Source organism: Pyrenophora tritici-repentis, chromosome 1 (assembly GCF_003171515.1).
Source record: "Pyrenophora tritici-repentis strain M4 chromosome 1, whole genome shotgun sequence".
In the NCBI taxonomy this organism is placed as follows: Eukaryota; Fungi; Ascomycota; class Dothideomycetes; order Pleosporales; family Pleosporaceae; genus Pyrenophora; species Pyrenophora tritici-repentis.
In genome coordinates, this window is record NC_089390.1 from 2205237 (window position 1) to 2220433 (window position 15197).

Below are 15197 nucleotides of genomic sequence, written 5' to 3' on the forward strand. Positions count from 1 at the left end.
ACTTTCACTTTCTAGGCTTGCTTCATTATGTAAGACTATACAACAACTTCCGACGTACCTGGACAATACTGCGGTACAACGAGTAGAAATTGAGTAAACATCTGGCAAAAGGTTTTAGGCTTATAGTAACCTATGATGAGAACACACGACTGATTGCCAGCGTGTCCACTCATGTACGATGCGCTGTTAGTTAAAATCGACTGAATACCTTGGTGGCATACAATTACGTCTGGTCCCATAGAGATTGAAGTACTTGAAATGACATTAGTTAAGAACAACAAAAAATTCATCAACGTGCGCGTTGTGCGTCACGACGCAGTATTAAGTTTACGCTGACGCATCGCAGCCCTGGAGGCGTCCAAAGAAATGCCTGCAGACCGTGAGACAAGTCTATATCCATGGATGCGAGAAAACGCTAATATGAAATAGAAAGAAGAAGCAAAAAGAAACTTTTATAAAAAAGATTTTCTTGACTTCTAGTGGCGACGGACTTCCCGATGTGACTATGGTTGATCAATACGATGACGCTATGACCAACTCAGCCACGGTGGCGGCCCAAGCAACACACCACTCACATCTCCACAAAAGAAGCTTTGAATAAACCCCCTGAACTGCAATCGAATCATCCACTGGAAACACGAAAGCTTTGCGCACCTTCGGTTGCCTTTGGTGCATGTACCTGTTCAGGAAGCTGACTAGCACTTGTCAGCTCACTTTCAGCTACAACGATGTATCGGTCGACATCAGGGGTGAAGATTATATTCCATCAAATATTACATCAGTAAAGGTATAGAAGATATTCATGTACGCAGCCCTTCGCCCTCTCTCAACAGCAATGATGTGTTCGGACTTTGAAGCCGCTATTACTGGCTCTTGTATGCGCTGTTTTATCAGCTATTCTCATTCGCTTTATCCTCCTATCATCAACATACGGCGATGGTAAGGACGATGATGACTCAGGCAGGATATCCCGCATACCATATGACTCACGGTGCTAATCAAGCTGACGACTGTTGATAGGAAGTCTTCCTACGATGATTGGACACGGTCGATGCGAGATGCCATGGAGGTCTGAGCAAGGTTGATGATAGGGTAATCGATCCGACATTAGGCTGCCCGTCGATAGCTCCCCAGGTCCACAGCGGGCTTGATAGGTATCAGCCGCCGGTGCCACCGCCAGGCATCTGGCTAAGACATGGTGGCCGTATATAATGGCAGCTATGCCCCAACTCCAGTGACTTGACGCGTAGCGCTCACGTAGGGCGAAAGAATCCCACATAGTAAAGTTGAGGCCTCCACCGTAAACCCTGAAAAAGCATTGAAGAAAACCGGCAGGACATGACAGGCCAACCTTCCATACGGACACCGACGTAGCTTTGATTCTTAAGGAGGGCGCCCAGAGCATCTCTTTCGCGAACATCGAAGTACAAAGACGGAACCCAACCTGAGACACACCCTCGTCGTACAAAATGTACGTATCCGTATAGTACAACCCCTCCTCGGTACCTCACCTTACGCAGCGTTTTAGTCCGAAACCCGTTTGCGCAATCAATCATCATCGGTGTTAGGAGTACACGATGTCTCGGAAGGTGGCAGGCCGCGGTTACTAGCCGGACATAGCACGGACGATGTAACGACATGACGTCTGTTGGATGTTACCTCGCTGGTCGTTGGGTTTGCGACCGTGCTGGCGTGGACCCTGATCTGTTTGTGTCGGACCTCACCCGCTTCTCTCCAACGACCACCTCATACATACCCCACCTCACCGCACGATTATACACCTCCTCAACGCCGCCTACTTCAAGAGTGAGCATGGTCGGAGGTCTTGCTTTGTACTCATGTACGGCTGCGGCGAAGCAACGGTTGCATGGATGGTGGTATGCAGCTCATCGAAGCCTTTCCCACATGCCCCTCTACCGACGCTACCTCATGAGCCAACATTGCTCCATGCAACACGTGACACTTCAACAACATCCCTGCATGGGATGCGAAAGATACCAAGGTTTTCTCTCGCATACGTATACCAAACGCCAATGAAACCAAATAGACAAGAGAAGGAACTCCTTTTTTGTGTTGTTATTTTTTTTCAACCTTTTTTTGGGGGACGCTCGATTTTATGCGACAGGACCAACGTTATGAGATATGCAAAAGAAAAGGTACTAAGGAGGTGGTATGTACCCAGAGTGGATTGGGAGTGTCCCAACCTTGGACAAAGGGTTAGCACGACAGGCCATGAGGCTGTACGCCTGCTAGCGATTGGAGAAGGCCGCCGATCCACACAAGAGGATAGAATAGGAACAAGAGATAGCTTTGGTATCTTTGCTGATGAAAGAGCTGTTCTAGGTTTGTGGGGTTGGTTTGCTGTGTCCGAATTGGCTCAATCCCTCCACCCGAGTATACCCTTCAAATCTTGAGCTTGCTCTCCATTTGTGGTCTGGGCCCGACGTCGAGGAACGGGCAGACTATCTTTAACCAGGCGATTGTGCTGCTTCCTCATGTGCTTCAGTCTAGCATCGTCTCGCCGGAACACTCGGTCACACGCAGCACAGATGAAGATCGCTTGGTCTTTGTGTACTTGCTTCTGGTGCCGAGCTAGGTTGCCTCGCCGCCATTTGCCATGGAAGACTTTGTTACAGCCCTTCTCGTCGCAATGAATCTCGGACAGCGCGGTCGACGAAGCATCGGTTGTAGAACGCGTATCCGATAGCTGGGTGGGCATTGTCGAGTGCAAAGAGTTTGGGTCATACCCGAAAGGCCTAGCATAGTCAGCATCAGATCAGATCGCGAAGCTACTTTTACTACCCACCGCTCGGTCATACAGCCTGGATACAATCCAATTTCCTGGTTTCCGGGTAGTGGCAGTAGTGGTTGAAGAAATTGGTGGGGGTCTAGAGCATTTCCCAGAGGGGCTCGAAAGCCTTGGGATAGTTCATCTACAAGCAATCCGCAGTTGCGGGTATTGGAATCCTCGATCATCATGCGGCAAGTTGTATTGTCTGCATACATACCGGTTGAGGATGGTGTTGTTGTGGAGCCTTCGGCCCCGCTGACGCTTGAACGGTTGAAGCTCGACAAAGTAGTGTTGGAAGGCATATGAAGGCCATTGCTCCCATCCACCACATGCTGTTGAGTCATTCCAAACCAATACTGGCGCTCACGCTTTGTTAGACGCTCTGCCATGTCCATGACCGCATTGATAGACTCGATGCTATAGTTGTTTGGGTCATCCAGCTGGAAGCGATCATCGCGAGGAGATGCGGGCGTACAACATGCAACATCGTTCGCGCCACCATGCATCTGCTGATGTGTATTGTTGGGATGTTGTGACCAGTTCATGTCGACTGAAAGACTTGGGTCAATATGACCCATCGAATCCCAAGCACCCATGCCATTCATTGTTTGGGAGTCGTTCGACGGTGGGAAGGCCGAGAAGCTCTCTTCTGTGTCAGGGGACTGCCACTGATTGCCATCCTCTTGGTGCTCGTTGGGTGCCATGTCTTCGGCTCGTAAATGAAAAGCCTAAGAGGCGGCAAGAAGCTACCGTTGTGTGTTCGGAATCACGGCTGGTATAAAGGAGCTCGAGGAACCTTGGGTATACGATGAGAGGCGATGTTGTCTGAAAGTGATTGTTGCGATGGCAAGGTCGGTTGGGGTACAGACAGGGGCGTCTTCGGAAGCTTGATGATGGAACGAAGTATCGAAGAGGGGGATCGATTCGGGGTAGGTTGTGGATGTCTAGATGGCCAAGAAGAGGTCGTTACTTGCAAGGCGACGATGGTATCGAGATGGGGACGGTTGGCAAGCGTCGGGACTTCGAGCAGGAGAGTAGCCCACCTAGCGACAATATGCACGGGTTTATCGCTGTCCGTAACCCGCCGCTGTTATGTGGGGCGTTGGGGCGAAGTTGAGAAGGGATGACACAGCTGTGGGTGACGATATTGTGTCGGGGTGGTGGAGTGGTGGAGTGGGGAAAACAGGGGCGGCAGTAGAGATTGTCGGATTGCAGCTCATCGAGAGCGGAGCAAAGAGTGGGAGACGATGGGATTTAAAAGCGTCCTGTCTGACCGAGTTGAAGGACCACACTAGGCTTTCCATCCGGGCCTGTCCATTCACAGGAATCCTCGCGGAGGACGGGCTATGTCGCCGACAGAACGCAGACCAAGATTCGACCTATGACGGTAATGCGTCATGAGCTTTGGTCGCTGGCAGCACGTATGCTCTGTGTCCTGGAATTTAGTGCCACGTCGCTTTGAGTGTGTTGCCAGTCACCTTACATTGTCCTTAGATTGTCCAAGCACTAGAAGATGTTTCTTCCATTGCCGTGGAGACGTTTGCAGCCGACATTTGCTGAGTATACATCATCCATTGGACAGGCCAATGATTCGTAGAGAAGGCTATGATGCTGCCCCTCCGCGCCGGCTGGTAAGGGGCTCAACTACTCCGGTGGTCGTCTGCAGCAACCAAGTGCGCAAGTCGTTGGCGAACGAACAGAAAGTGGTTGCAAGAAGCTTTCACAGGGCTCATTGTGCGCAGAGGCGTTTTGACATGGAAATTGGTCGAAAGGTTCGCATGGAAAGGCTAGCGTCGCCATGTTTGGGCAGTAGGCGCTTTTAACGGAATCAGCTTTCTAGCCGTTACCCATTGCCGGTTGCTGATGGCTGCTCAACCCGCATGCATGACTGCTGATCTGATCTCCGCGTCTAAACGGGTGGGGGCGGGTAAAAAAGAAAGTCCCCGTTCTGTTCAGAAGCTAGACGTTGGCTTCGGCATACACCATATCTACAGCAAGCTGGGCAGCCGACCAATTATCAAACAACAGCACGTAAATTTTACCTTGATGAGCAGAAGAAAATGGCCCAACATGATGAAAAGCATTTCTGCGCGAAGAATTCGGCGCCTAGGGAACAGCTCTCACGCATTGTGGCTGGAAGGATCGCGTAGCGTGCGCCATTGGATTGAGTAGATACATCAACACATTGCACACGACGACCGAAATAACCCTCTGGAGCATTTTACTTCCTAGCTTCAAGACGGCCGTTTGTTTATCCGGATATCGAGCCAGTTGGCACGCATCTCCAGGCTGGCAATAGTATGAGTGAGACGAACTGAAATCACTATCGATTCTTCTTAGCTGCACCCGCCCGTCCCTCGTGCGCATCGCCCACTTGCCGCCGTTTAGTTGGCGCCGGTAGTTTCACAGCGTATGCGGGCAAGCTCGAGCAGTTACCGCGCATGGCATGAAGGTGCATGCATCGCAATCATGTCATGGAAGTACCCGGCGCACATGGTGAAGAGCTTGTCACGAGGCGAGCCAATTTGACAGTTCCCTTGTTGAGACACAGTGACAGTGTGAAGAGCAACCAAGTTGTCGCAACAACGCGAATGGCGGTCTGGCCTCGGGCAGATGGCCTAACGTTAGCGGCCTTGGCACCCCCCTCCCCCTCAAAGCTCCCAGGGCTTGAAGCCACCGAATGACATCTGCATACACACACACATTGGCGTTTCGCCCGTCCTGTCTCGCTCTCTTATCACCAGCAGCCAGAATCAGAATGGGCTGGTAAGTGGGCGCGCCTCTACGTCGAAAGCGCATGTGCAAAAATTGCGTCGCAACTGAGTCGCGTCTGACCGCCAACACGACCGCGTAGCCTCACCACGGCGCTCGGCATCTTGATGTGATCTTTACTGTTAGACTCGGGCCATTATCACTACCACACTTTATGCTGATCCCGCAGCGTTCACGATGGATGCTTCCTTCCTAGCGTCTCGACGAGTGACGTCTCCAGTCGAATGCCTTGCAATCTCAATATCTAGCTATGGAGAGTGCCTTGCCGCAGCACATGGAGCTATTGCATGTAGATCACCGGAGGCAGCAACCCTGGTTCCATTCCCTGGCTCTCGGTCTCGCATCGCCTTGTCTTGGTGAAGTATCGATATGCCAGGGCATACGGTGGCGTTTACGACCCGACAGACACAGCTCAAGGATCTAGCCTAGGCGACACCCGGAACATCAAGCCTTTCGCACGGATGTGGTTCAGACCCAACATTGACGTTGAAAAGCCCAACAGTTTCAGCGGCCATGCTGTAATCAGACTCTGCCTTCACGAACATCACCATTGGCGCCACTATCCCCAGCAGATGTCCTGGGCACGGATACGCAAGCTCTTCTACCATAGCGGTGAAAACTCAGTGCGCCTACGGAAACATCATCTGGTAGGATTATCCTCATTATGTGCCATTCACAGTCGCAATACCGCCCGCCGCTGGTCAGCTTGGAAGCCTAGGCTTATTGTTACACCAACCTCTTTGTGCCCTCGGATGAAACGGCACACTGAGGGTACCAGAAGGTATAATCCCTTTGGTCATAGCACGAATTCATGTTCTAGTCGTTTGCCTACTGCAAAGGCGAGCGCTATGCATGGACACCCGACACGTGGAGGCCCCGCTCAGTATGACGCCAAAACATCTATCATCGGTAGGCCGCGAGTCACAGAGATCCACTTTCAATTTCGCCCAGAATGGCGGATCGGGCAGAGTGACACAGTAGAATCGTCATGTCACGTTGGTGTTTTGAGCCGCACGAAATCACTATCGCTGATCACGTCATATGGGTCTCCCAACATACAGTAGTCTGACAAGATATCATGATACGATAAGATCAATTGCACAACAGAGAATCGGGGGTTCATCCAAAACTTATTCCAGGTGTGTCATTAAAACTAGATTAGATTGATAAAAGTGGGAAATAAAAAGCGCTGCGGAACGTCGAGAGGGAGTAAGATTCAACGAGACCAGCGGAATAGAAAAAAAATAACAAGCTGCATGCAGCTGCATACACCACCAGGAAAGGAGATTTCCAGCTCCGAATCTGCGCTGTGGCGCACTCGTACTCACAACCGATCACAAAAACTCCGACTTCCGCTATCCTTAGACACGCTTCTTGGGCTTTGTGTCCGGAATCTTGTGCTTGTCCCATTCGTGCTTTCGTGCGGCATCTGCGCGTTTGTATACCTTTTCGCAGACTCGGCATGCTGTCTTCACAGCAACTACCAGTGGGTTGTGGCGAGCGAGATGCCTCTTCCTATTGCCCTTGGCATATCTATCACCCAGAGTCAGTGACTGTCATAATTGTGCCATGTTCCGGGGAGAACTTGACTTACTTTCCGGTGAATTGCGTATTGCACATACTACACGACACGGGAGGATCTGGGGTATCATCAAATACGCCAAACCCTGCCTGGGGCAGCTGTGGTGTATCTTGAGGATGCTGGTATTCATTGAAGTTCATAGGCTGATGGAACTGTCTTGGCGGCTCGATGGGATCGAAATTGCCTGGTGGACTCGCGTGCACTTGAGGGTGACCAGTCCAACAGTGTTGACTGAGAAGATTGTTCAATCCTGGGCCGAATATTCCTCGTGAAGTATTGAGTTGCGTGCCGTTTTCGATATACCAAGGCGCTTGGTGACGAGAGAAGTTGGGTTGCATAGCATACACTGGGTATGCCGCTGATGGATTGAGATTGTTTTGATTTACGCCATCAATACCCTCAGTCCGAGTGTACATGTGGTCGCCCGTGGACTTCGTCGGGCTTACTTCGAAGGAGGAATGGGAGGCCGCAAAAGAAGGGCGACGATCCATGTTTTCGAAGAGGAGTGCGTTTGCACTCTCATCTGGGAAGCCTGACATCCGTCGATGACCAGGCCCCTCCAGGCGTGGAGTCTCTGGAGATATTGGCGAGTCGTATGAATGACCGAAGCTCATCGTTTCAGGAGTATAGTTGGATCGTTGAGCTGTATTCAAACTCAAGTTATCGGACGGAGATGTACTACCTGACGTCTGAGACATGGTTGAACCTGTGGCATAGCTGCCCAACCCGAACGCTTGGGAACCCATGAGTTCGTGGCTTGTAGATGCAAACGTGGACAGTTCTTGTGAAGATCGAAATGCGGATAGTTCGACGAGGTGATGCTGGCTGTCGGCTTCTTGAAGATATTCTTCTCGGGGATACCCTTCCTGGGGATAGGCGAATGTGTTTCGGTCGGACCGGTTGAGCAGGCGATGAAAGCGCTTCTTAAGAGTGTGGCGACGAGAAGGATTTCTTGTATTTGGCACAAGCGAGGTTTTCTCTGTAAGACTTCCCGTGTACCGGCAGCAGGCAGGTATCTTTAGATGAAGACAGTCGTCAATGACGGGAGGCCACTCGGTATCAGGATAGTCAAGTGAATGGGAGCCGAGACGTGCTATTGACCCAGCAATGTTATGGCTAGGCGATGTGAAGCTGATTGCTGGTCAATAACGTGCCCTTTCTCGCAAAAAACTGAAGGGCGCACGGACTCACGTAAAGCTCCAGCGGCTGCTTGTTTCAAAATGAATATGCATTCTTCTACGAAGGGATTATGCTGAGATATTTGACGACTGGCCGTAGCAGCGACAATGGAGGACCTTATCACCCCGCACAGCGGACACGGCGAAGGAATATCCAAACTCTATGGCGGAGATAAATTATGTTGGTTCCTCAAGGACGGCGCTGACGTGAAGCAGGACTGGATAATTTATTTTGCCGTTGGCCAGGAATTGAAACACTGTATTACGCTGTATTCGCATTTGTTTCAGCGGCCTGCGTACCGTGAGGGGGTTGCCACATGGTGCCCAACTTGCCAGGCCAATGCCATGTTGATAAGAAAACAAGTTGCCTTAAGAAGGCAACCGGAGTCGAGCAGGCGACGATGGCTTCCGTCAACAATGTAGGCGACGCTTGTATGGAGTGCACGAGTCGCTTCGTATTCCCGCGTGAGCGATGACCACCCGGTCGCGTCCAATAGATGATGAGAAGGACTTGAGTTGATCAAAGTCGATGCGGACATGTCTGTCGCTAGAGTATCAATCCGACCTATCCCATTTGAGGCGGAAGGACTTGCTCGCATGTCGCCGATGCCCCTGTGGTTTGCACATGGAGAAGGCAACGTGTGGGGGCATGGTTACACTAACCTGCTTTTGGACATTTCACCCAACGATGGCAATAGATCTAGACCTCTCTGCATCCATACCATGTCCCAGGAAGGGCTAATTCAGATATGCGGGGATGGTAGAAGCGCCCTTCTCGCCATGAATGAGGCGAACTGTCCTATGTTTGCCAACGCCGACGATGGTGAAGAGGCATGTGTACGGAAGGCGTCAGATCCAAACGTCCGGTTGTCGAGCGGTCGGAGAAGGTCTTCGAAGTCCCGTCAGGACTTTCAGGAGCAGGGTGTAGTTGGTGGATGCGTGTGGTCGATTGACTTGGACTGCGGGGTGAGTTCCATGGCGATGCAGTGGTATTCAATTTGTAACCTCTGTACGTTTTCTTGGCGAGCCATTTCTTTGGAAATTGAAGAACGACACAGCTGGAGATATACTCTCAATTCCAGGCAGAGTATCAGGTTGTAGCCTCGCACATTTCTCCGATACTCAGCACAGCCCCTGAGCCTTTCATTGTCTATAGATTCAGATGATCATCGATGCAGCTGAAGCACTGGTTGAGAGTTAGACAGCGAGTATGCCTTGAGAAAGCCTCACGGGGAGGCTGTGCCAACCAGTGAGTAGCATCTGAAGTCGGTCCAGACTCATAATCTCAATACAACTACGCACAACCAAATCAATGACTGGGGCGGATGATTTCTGTAGACGTCGCCTCATGCACGGCACATCTGCAGAGATGTCAACAAGCAAGTCAAGCTGGCTTGATTCTTATCGATTGCAGATCACAGACAATATAGAGGCTCGTGCACAGTGGCACGTCCCAGAGAATGGTCTGTGATCTGCAATCGATAAGAATCAAGCCAGCTTGACTTGCTTGTTGACATCTCTGCACATCTGACGCCCCAACATTCGAGGCGCTCGACTCGGAATGAGTACCCACGCATTAGCTGATGACACGACCGACGGGACCAGATGCCGCATTTCTGACGCCTGTAACCTAGCTTGCATGCTGCCGCACTGGGTGCCTCGCACTTCCACGATAACAGGGACTGTCATTGTCAGCGTCACAAGGGTCTAAATTGAGCTTTTCGCGCTAACGGCTTAGAGTCAATGGTGGTGCAGGGGCCCACGACTCGTGCAAAGCGGCCCCCGGCCCTCACGGTCGCCTCATCGCTGCCCGATGGCCTGATTCTGGCCTGAGTCCTCCAGTCCTCAAGGAGCGAAAAGGAAAGCCAAACCAAGGCCGACAACTTTCGCAGATGCTTCCTATTTGGAAGACGTGTGTGTACTATCGATAAACCACATTCGACGTTCAAACTAGGTTAGGTGCGTGCTCCCGACTCCACGGACCCGTCCGCTCGGCGCAATCTCGCCGATCAAAGCCGCTCGCCGGACCATGCTTCCCCAGATTCGGATTTAGATCTAGCAGCACGTCATACCTATCGAACTGGCCTGGGCGGGGCCTGCGATAAGGTGTCATTGATGTTCTTCGGGATTGACCGATGCACGCGCGCGCTAGGAGACTGTGATTGACGGTTATCGTACGACTCCACTAACTAAGTTGCGCCCTTTGACCTGGGGTTGGGGTCTGCGTTAGCTGGCGACACACCAGCATTACCCTGCAGCTAAGAGCGTCCAAGGGGCCTTGCTTGTCCCGCCTGCTCTTTACCATCACACCGGTGTTTGCGGCATACTGCAGTCTTTGAGGCGCTGTACAGCTCTGGGTACCCAATGGCGTTGCACTATGGCTATACGGCTGTACTCGGGTCCGCACCATCGCGCCTTGTTACCTCGCAGAGCCTCAGTGTTAATATATCGCTGGTCCTTCACCATCGTCCTGCAAACTATCAATTGGATGACATGACAGTGTGTCCCTCTCATCTGACGCAATAGTAACACCCCATCTAATCGGCGACTGGTCCTGTGCTTGTCCTGCAACAGGGATTCTACCGCACGTTCTGACAGATCAACATCGACACCACTGTACGAGCTCATCACACAGGCAGGAGGAGGATTATCGATTCTTTTTTTTTGCCTTCCTTCGCCCCCAGCTCTACGATTTTCTCTGTACTATCGACTTGACTGGCTGTCGCTGCGCACACGTGTTCGGTCATGTAATTTCCCAAGATGAGAGGAGGCCGCTCGTAATGCACGATATCTGCATGTCCTGTCTCAGGATGAGTCAAGTCGACGTCTGCACTGGACTATTTTTCCGGTCAGTCTTTTAGCCGCCCAACAGTTTCTTTCTTGCACCGGTCAATGTTCCGGTCAGGGTTCCGGTGAGGATTGACGGTGCGTTTTCGTGCGTTGATGTCGGCGACTTCGTTGTGAGATGATCGGCCATGTGGTGAGATGCATGTGATGGGAAAACCTGCACGAGGGGTTGGCAACGTCAGAGAATGATGCAGCTCTCGAGCGCATTGCAATGATGAATTGGACGTGCTATACGGCAATAAAGGTGGTGACATTGCAATTGCCCTTCACAACATGGGAATCAATACAAGCGGTATCTAGAAAGCAATCACCAATTGACGTCTCAAATATACAGCGTCTCATGACTTTCGCTGCGACAAAACTTCCATCATAATCATATAATGCTAAAAAGAATTGGGTTTGTGCATATGCCAGAAAGACTACAATGTGAGAAATGCAGATCCCAAGACTGCCTACGTAACTTTCAAGGCTGTCATCCGAAATACATCGGGGGCCAAAACACGACCTTCAGCCCTATTGCCCCAATGAGAAATTAAATATGTAAACTCCGTCCTAAAACCCAGGCTGTACGTGCATACCTGCAAACGGAAAAAACGTAGCCACATCAGCTGAGTGTGGAGCCTTGAGCTGGAAAAAAAGGTATCAGAACCCAGCCCTATTATTTACGCCCCAAAAACCATGCAGGTCACATATAAGGAATCTGCCCACTTCCTTAGGTCCTCTTCTATCATTATTTCCCCATCATTGTTTCGACGCGATGATTTGTTCGTCATATCATATCCGGCAGAGTTAAATCAACGTCCACGCCCACCAAAGGGTCTGTACTCCTTGTACTCTTCCTCTTCGTCGTAAACCGCTCCGTCGCGCCTGACATGCCCGACGCCATCGTAAGGGTCGTGAAGACGGCTGTAAGGTATGCGGGGCTGCAGCTCTCGGTACCACTCCCGCTCGGCGTGGTTTGGCGCGATAGCCCGCTGTTGAGATACATTCGTTGAGTTGGTGCTGCCACCATACCCATTGTGAGTTGAGTTCTGGTTTACAGGATGTACAAGAGCGGCTTGAGGGTAATTTGGATTGTTTGAAGATCGGAATCTAGGGTCTTGGAATCCGGGCGCGCTGAAGCGATCAAGGTTGTTCATGACTTGGTATAGCTGTGAGTAATCGCGTCGCGATGGGCGAGGCACAGGCCTATATTGTGGGTCCTGGTATGGGTCGTAGTGCTGTGGGCCACGTTGCGAACCCTGACTAGACTGTTGCGGTGGATGGCTTGAAAATGAGTAATCGCAACGAGTATGTTCGAAGCAGGGTGGGGTAGTTGGTTCGTCGAAGCCTGTCGCGTACGATGTAAGCTCTTCCTGGCTCGCCTATTTACGGTCAGCTATGTCGGATCAAGCTAGCGCGTATAACTCACAGTCCCATGGGTCCGGCGCAAGGGTGTGTAGGAGCCGGCAGCGGCAGAGTCATCACCAGGGCGGTCGTGGCGTGCACCATTTGAGTGACGGCTTGAGCGACGGCTTGGATGGCTGTACGACTGACCGCTCGAGTGGCCGCTCAACGGGGCCTGCGAACGAGACATGTTGGCTTAGATCTTGTGACTCAGTGCTATTCTTGACGCTCAATGTTTCGAGTGAGGTGGGGTGAATGCAGGTTTCGACAAGTGACAACTAACAGCGGCCGCGACAAGGCGGTGCCAGGTACAAAGATACGAACGGGAAGTACGGTCCTCAAAAGAATCTGATCACAAGTATGGTTAGTGAAGACCTGTGGTAGACACAGAGAAAGTAGGAACAACAGCAAGATAGATAGCGTGGGCTCTAGCAGATGTCGAGAGAAAAGGGTCGAGGAAATGGGGGAGCGGGGCGAGAGAGGTTTTGAATGAGGGCAAGCCCACGATTCTACTTCGCAGTCCCGCATCCTCTCCTCCTGGCGTTTGCCTTAGGCATGCTCTTGAGGCTCACTTGGCCTCGTGCTCCCGTGCTCCCGTGAACCCTGTATGCCTCAGACAACCAGCTTACGGCTAGTGTCTCCAGCCCAAAAGGTTCTCCAGAGCAAACCTGTTCGCCGTTGCCCATGCAAGACGTAGAACATGTGTGCGTGACCGTGCAGGAAATGTAGAGGTGATCGCAAAATAGTACTTGGGCAAGCAGTCCCCTGTCAATGTGGACCACTCACGTAAGGCGTATCTGAGGGCGCACTGGGCTTCGTATGGCGCGCACTTGCGCAATCCTGGATATCAGAAGGCGCGCAAGAGCATTATATTGCTTGGGGAGCGCCCAGCTCTTCATTGGACGGGTGATACGCCGTGACGTGTAACCTAAGAGGACGAGGGCCAAGACTGCACTCCTTGTGCAAAAGTGCACTCGCCGTGATAGAAGGCGGCGACGAAATGATATTTGCGGAGTCCCAACAGTTTGGGCGCCACGGCACTCCTTCCGTTCTTTGGTTGACCCAGCCCTGTGTGAGCCCACGGGGCCGGTTGACCCTGGTAAACGTGGCGCCTGGTACGTGTTTCAGCAGAACCCATCAAAACTGATATTTACGAATACGAGGGAAGGGCATCGACATATCAGACCGGCCTCCTATCGTATAGCCCATGTATGCCTCCAGAGCCCAAAGATATTAGCTATGAATGGTGACAGTATTGGATATGCGGGGTAGGTAAGCCACTGTCCTTCCGGACGCCAACCTAGATGAATATGTCCATGGCGTGGGGGCTCTTTTCGCAAACTTTTCTATGTTTAGCCAGATCCTCGACCAGACCTTAAACTTCGTCCTGTTCAGTCCATGAGCGTCATCGACCAGGTTGCGGAATCTGGATGTGGAGTCTAGGCCTTCGGGAGGTAGGCGGGAGATCTCCTTCTGCCGCATCGTAGCAGACAGCCGAAATCCGGCTCACGCGTGGTAGTGGGTGCATCGTATAGAATCAACCACCTGTAGCGCTAGATGTAAAAAGGTCTAGTGAAGGTTTGCAATTGACTGTGATGTGCTCTCATATGATGTTGATACGTATAAGATGACTAAGGCACGCTGCACCCTTGCCAAGACGTCGGAATGGGGCGCACAAAGCCTATCCTCAATTACGCGTGTCTTACCACAACACCATCAAGAACGTCCGGAGGTCGCATTGCGCGAGATCCTCTACGAAAATGCCAAGTCTCAACGATCTACCGGCAGAGATCATTTACGCGATCTTGCCCTACACTGAACCCGACTTGAACCCCGCACTCTCCATCTACCCTCTCAACGCGCTCGCGGCAACAAGCAGAAGACTCCGCGACATAGTCGAGGAACACGCGCGCAGGCAGCTCAAAAAGCACCGCAACATCATCCCACCGGTAAAGTCAAGAAAAGCCTGTCGCCGAAGATGGTTAGGTGAACTATGTGCTTTCTGCAAGAAGAACAGCAAGCGACGAGCATGCTTTCACCCAGCTCTTATATGCTGCACTGACTGTGACAGGGAACAGTTTGAGAAAATGGTATATATATAGCATTTCATGTGTGCATACTATGATGGCTAACACCACAAATAGACAATGACAGAAGCGTTGAGGACAACAGGACTCTCCAAACAAGACCTCTTCACTCCATCCGAACTACACCCAAATCTTCCTCCGCTAAGGACTGGGCTCTACCCTATATATGGCGGTACGGCGACTACGCTGTCTACGCCCGACGTGCTCGCGCGCAAAGCATATATAAAGTCGCTCCCTAGGCGTAGAAACAAACGACCCGCGACAGGCGTGCCTCCGGGCTTAGAGAAGCGTGCCCGACAGACATGAGAGGGGGAACTAAATAATTTGCCATTGAGGTCGATCGAGGTGAGGCAGAGCGGGCTTGAGAAATATTGTCAAAATAGCAGAAGAGACAGTACTCAGTTGGAGCTTAGGTTTAGGGAGAGAAAGACAATGCGCTGTGTGTTTGTCTGCACATGGGCGTTCTGAGCGGCTAGGTTGCGATAATCTATAGCAGTTTTGCAAAATCTCAAATAGGAATCCACAATACATGTTCAAGTCAAGTCTGTATAAGT

The 15197-nt window shown here is 51.4% G+C and overlaps 4 protein-coding genes across 4 annotated transcripts; 1 reads left to right on the forward strand and 3 right to left on the reverse strand.

The window, feature by feature from the left end:
- Nucleotides 1-2377: 2377 nt before the first annotated feature.
- On the reverse strand, nt 2378-3495 carry PtrM4_008850 (uncharacterized protein; the record flags this gene model as incomplete). Its single annotated transcript, XM_001930860.1, has 2 exons — nt 2378-2756; nt 2807-3495. The coding sequence occupies 2 exons, from the start codon at nt 3493-3495 to the stop codon at nt 2378-2380; spliced, it is 1068 nt and encodes a 355-aa protein (XP_001930895.1).
- Nucleotides 3496-6924: 3429 nt separating this feature from the next.
- Nucleotides 6925-8377, reverse strand: PtrM4_008860 (uncharacterized protein; the record flags this gene model as incomplete). The annotated part of the gene is made up of 3 exons (XM_066102904.1): nt 6925-7096; nt 7158-8276; nt 8337-8377. The coding sequence occupies 3 exons, from the start codon at nt 8375-8377 to the stop codon at nt 6925-6927; spliced, it is 1332 nt and encodes a 443-aa protein (XP_065965106.1).
- A 3587-nt stretch (nt 8378-11964) lies between these two features.
- Nucleotides 11965-12746, reverse strand: PtrM4_008870 (uncharacterized protein; the record flags this gene model as incomplete). The annotated part of the gene is made up of 2 exons (XM_066102905.1): nt 11965-12534; nt 12582-12746. The coding sequence occupies 2 exons, from the start codon at nt 12744-12746 to the stop codon at nt 11965-11967; spliced, it is 735 nt and encodes a 244-aa protein (XP_065965107.1).
- A 1570-nt stretch (nt 12747-14316) lies between these two features.
- PtrM4_008880 (uncharacterized protein) lies at nt 14317-14949 on the forward strand (the record flags this gene model as incomplete). The annotated part of the gene is made up of 2 exons (XM_001930864.2): nt 14317-14646; nt 14701-14949. 2 exons carry the CDS (start codon nt 14317-14319, stop codon nt 14947-14949), a joined length of 579 nt encoding a protein of 192 aa, XP_001930899.2.
- Between the last annotated feature and the right edge of the window lie 248 nt (nt 14950-15197).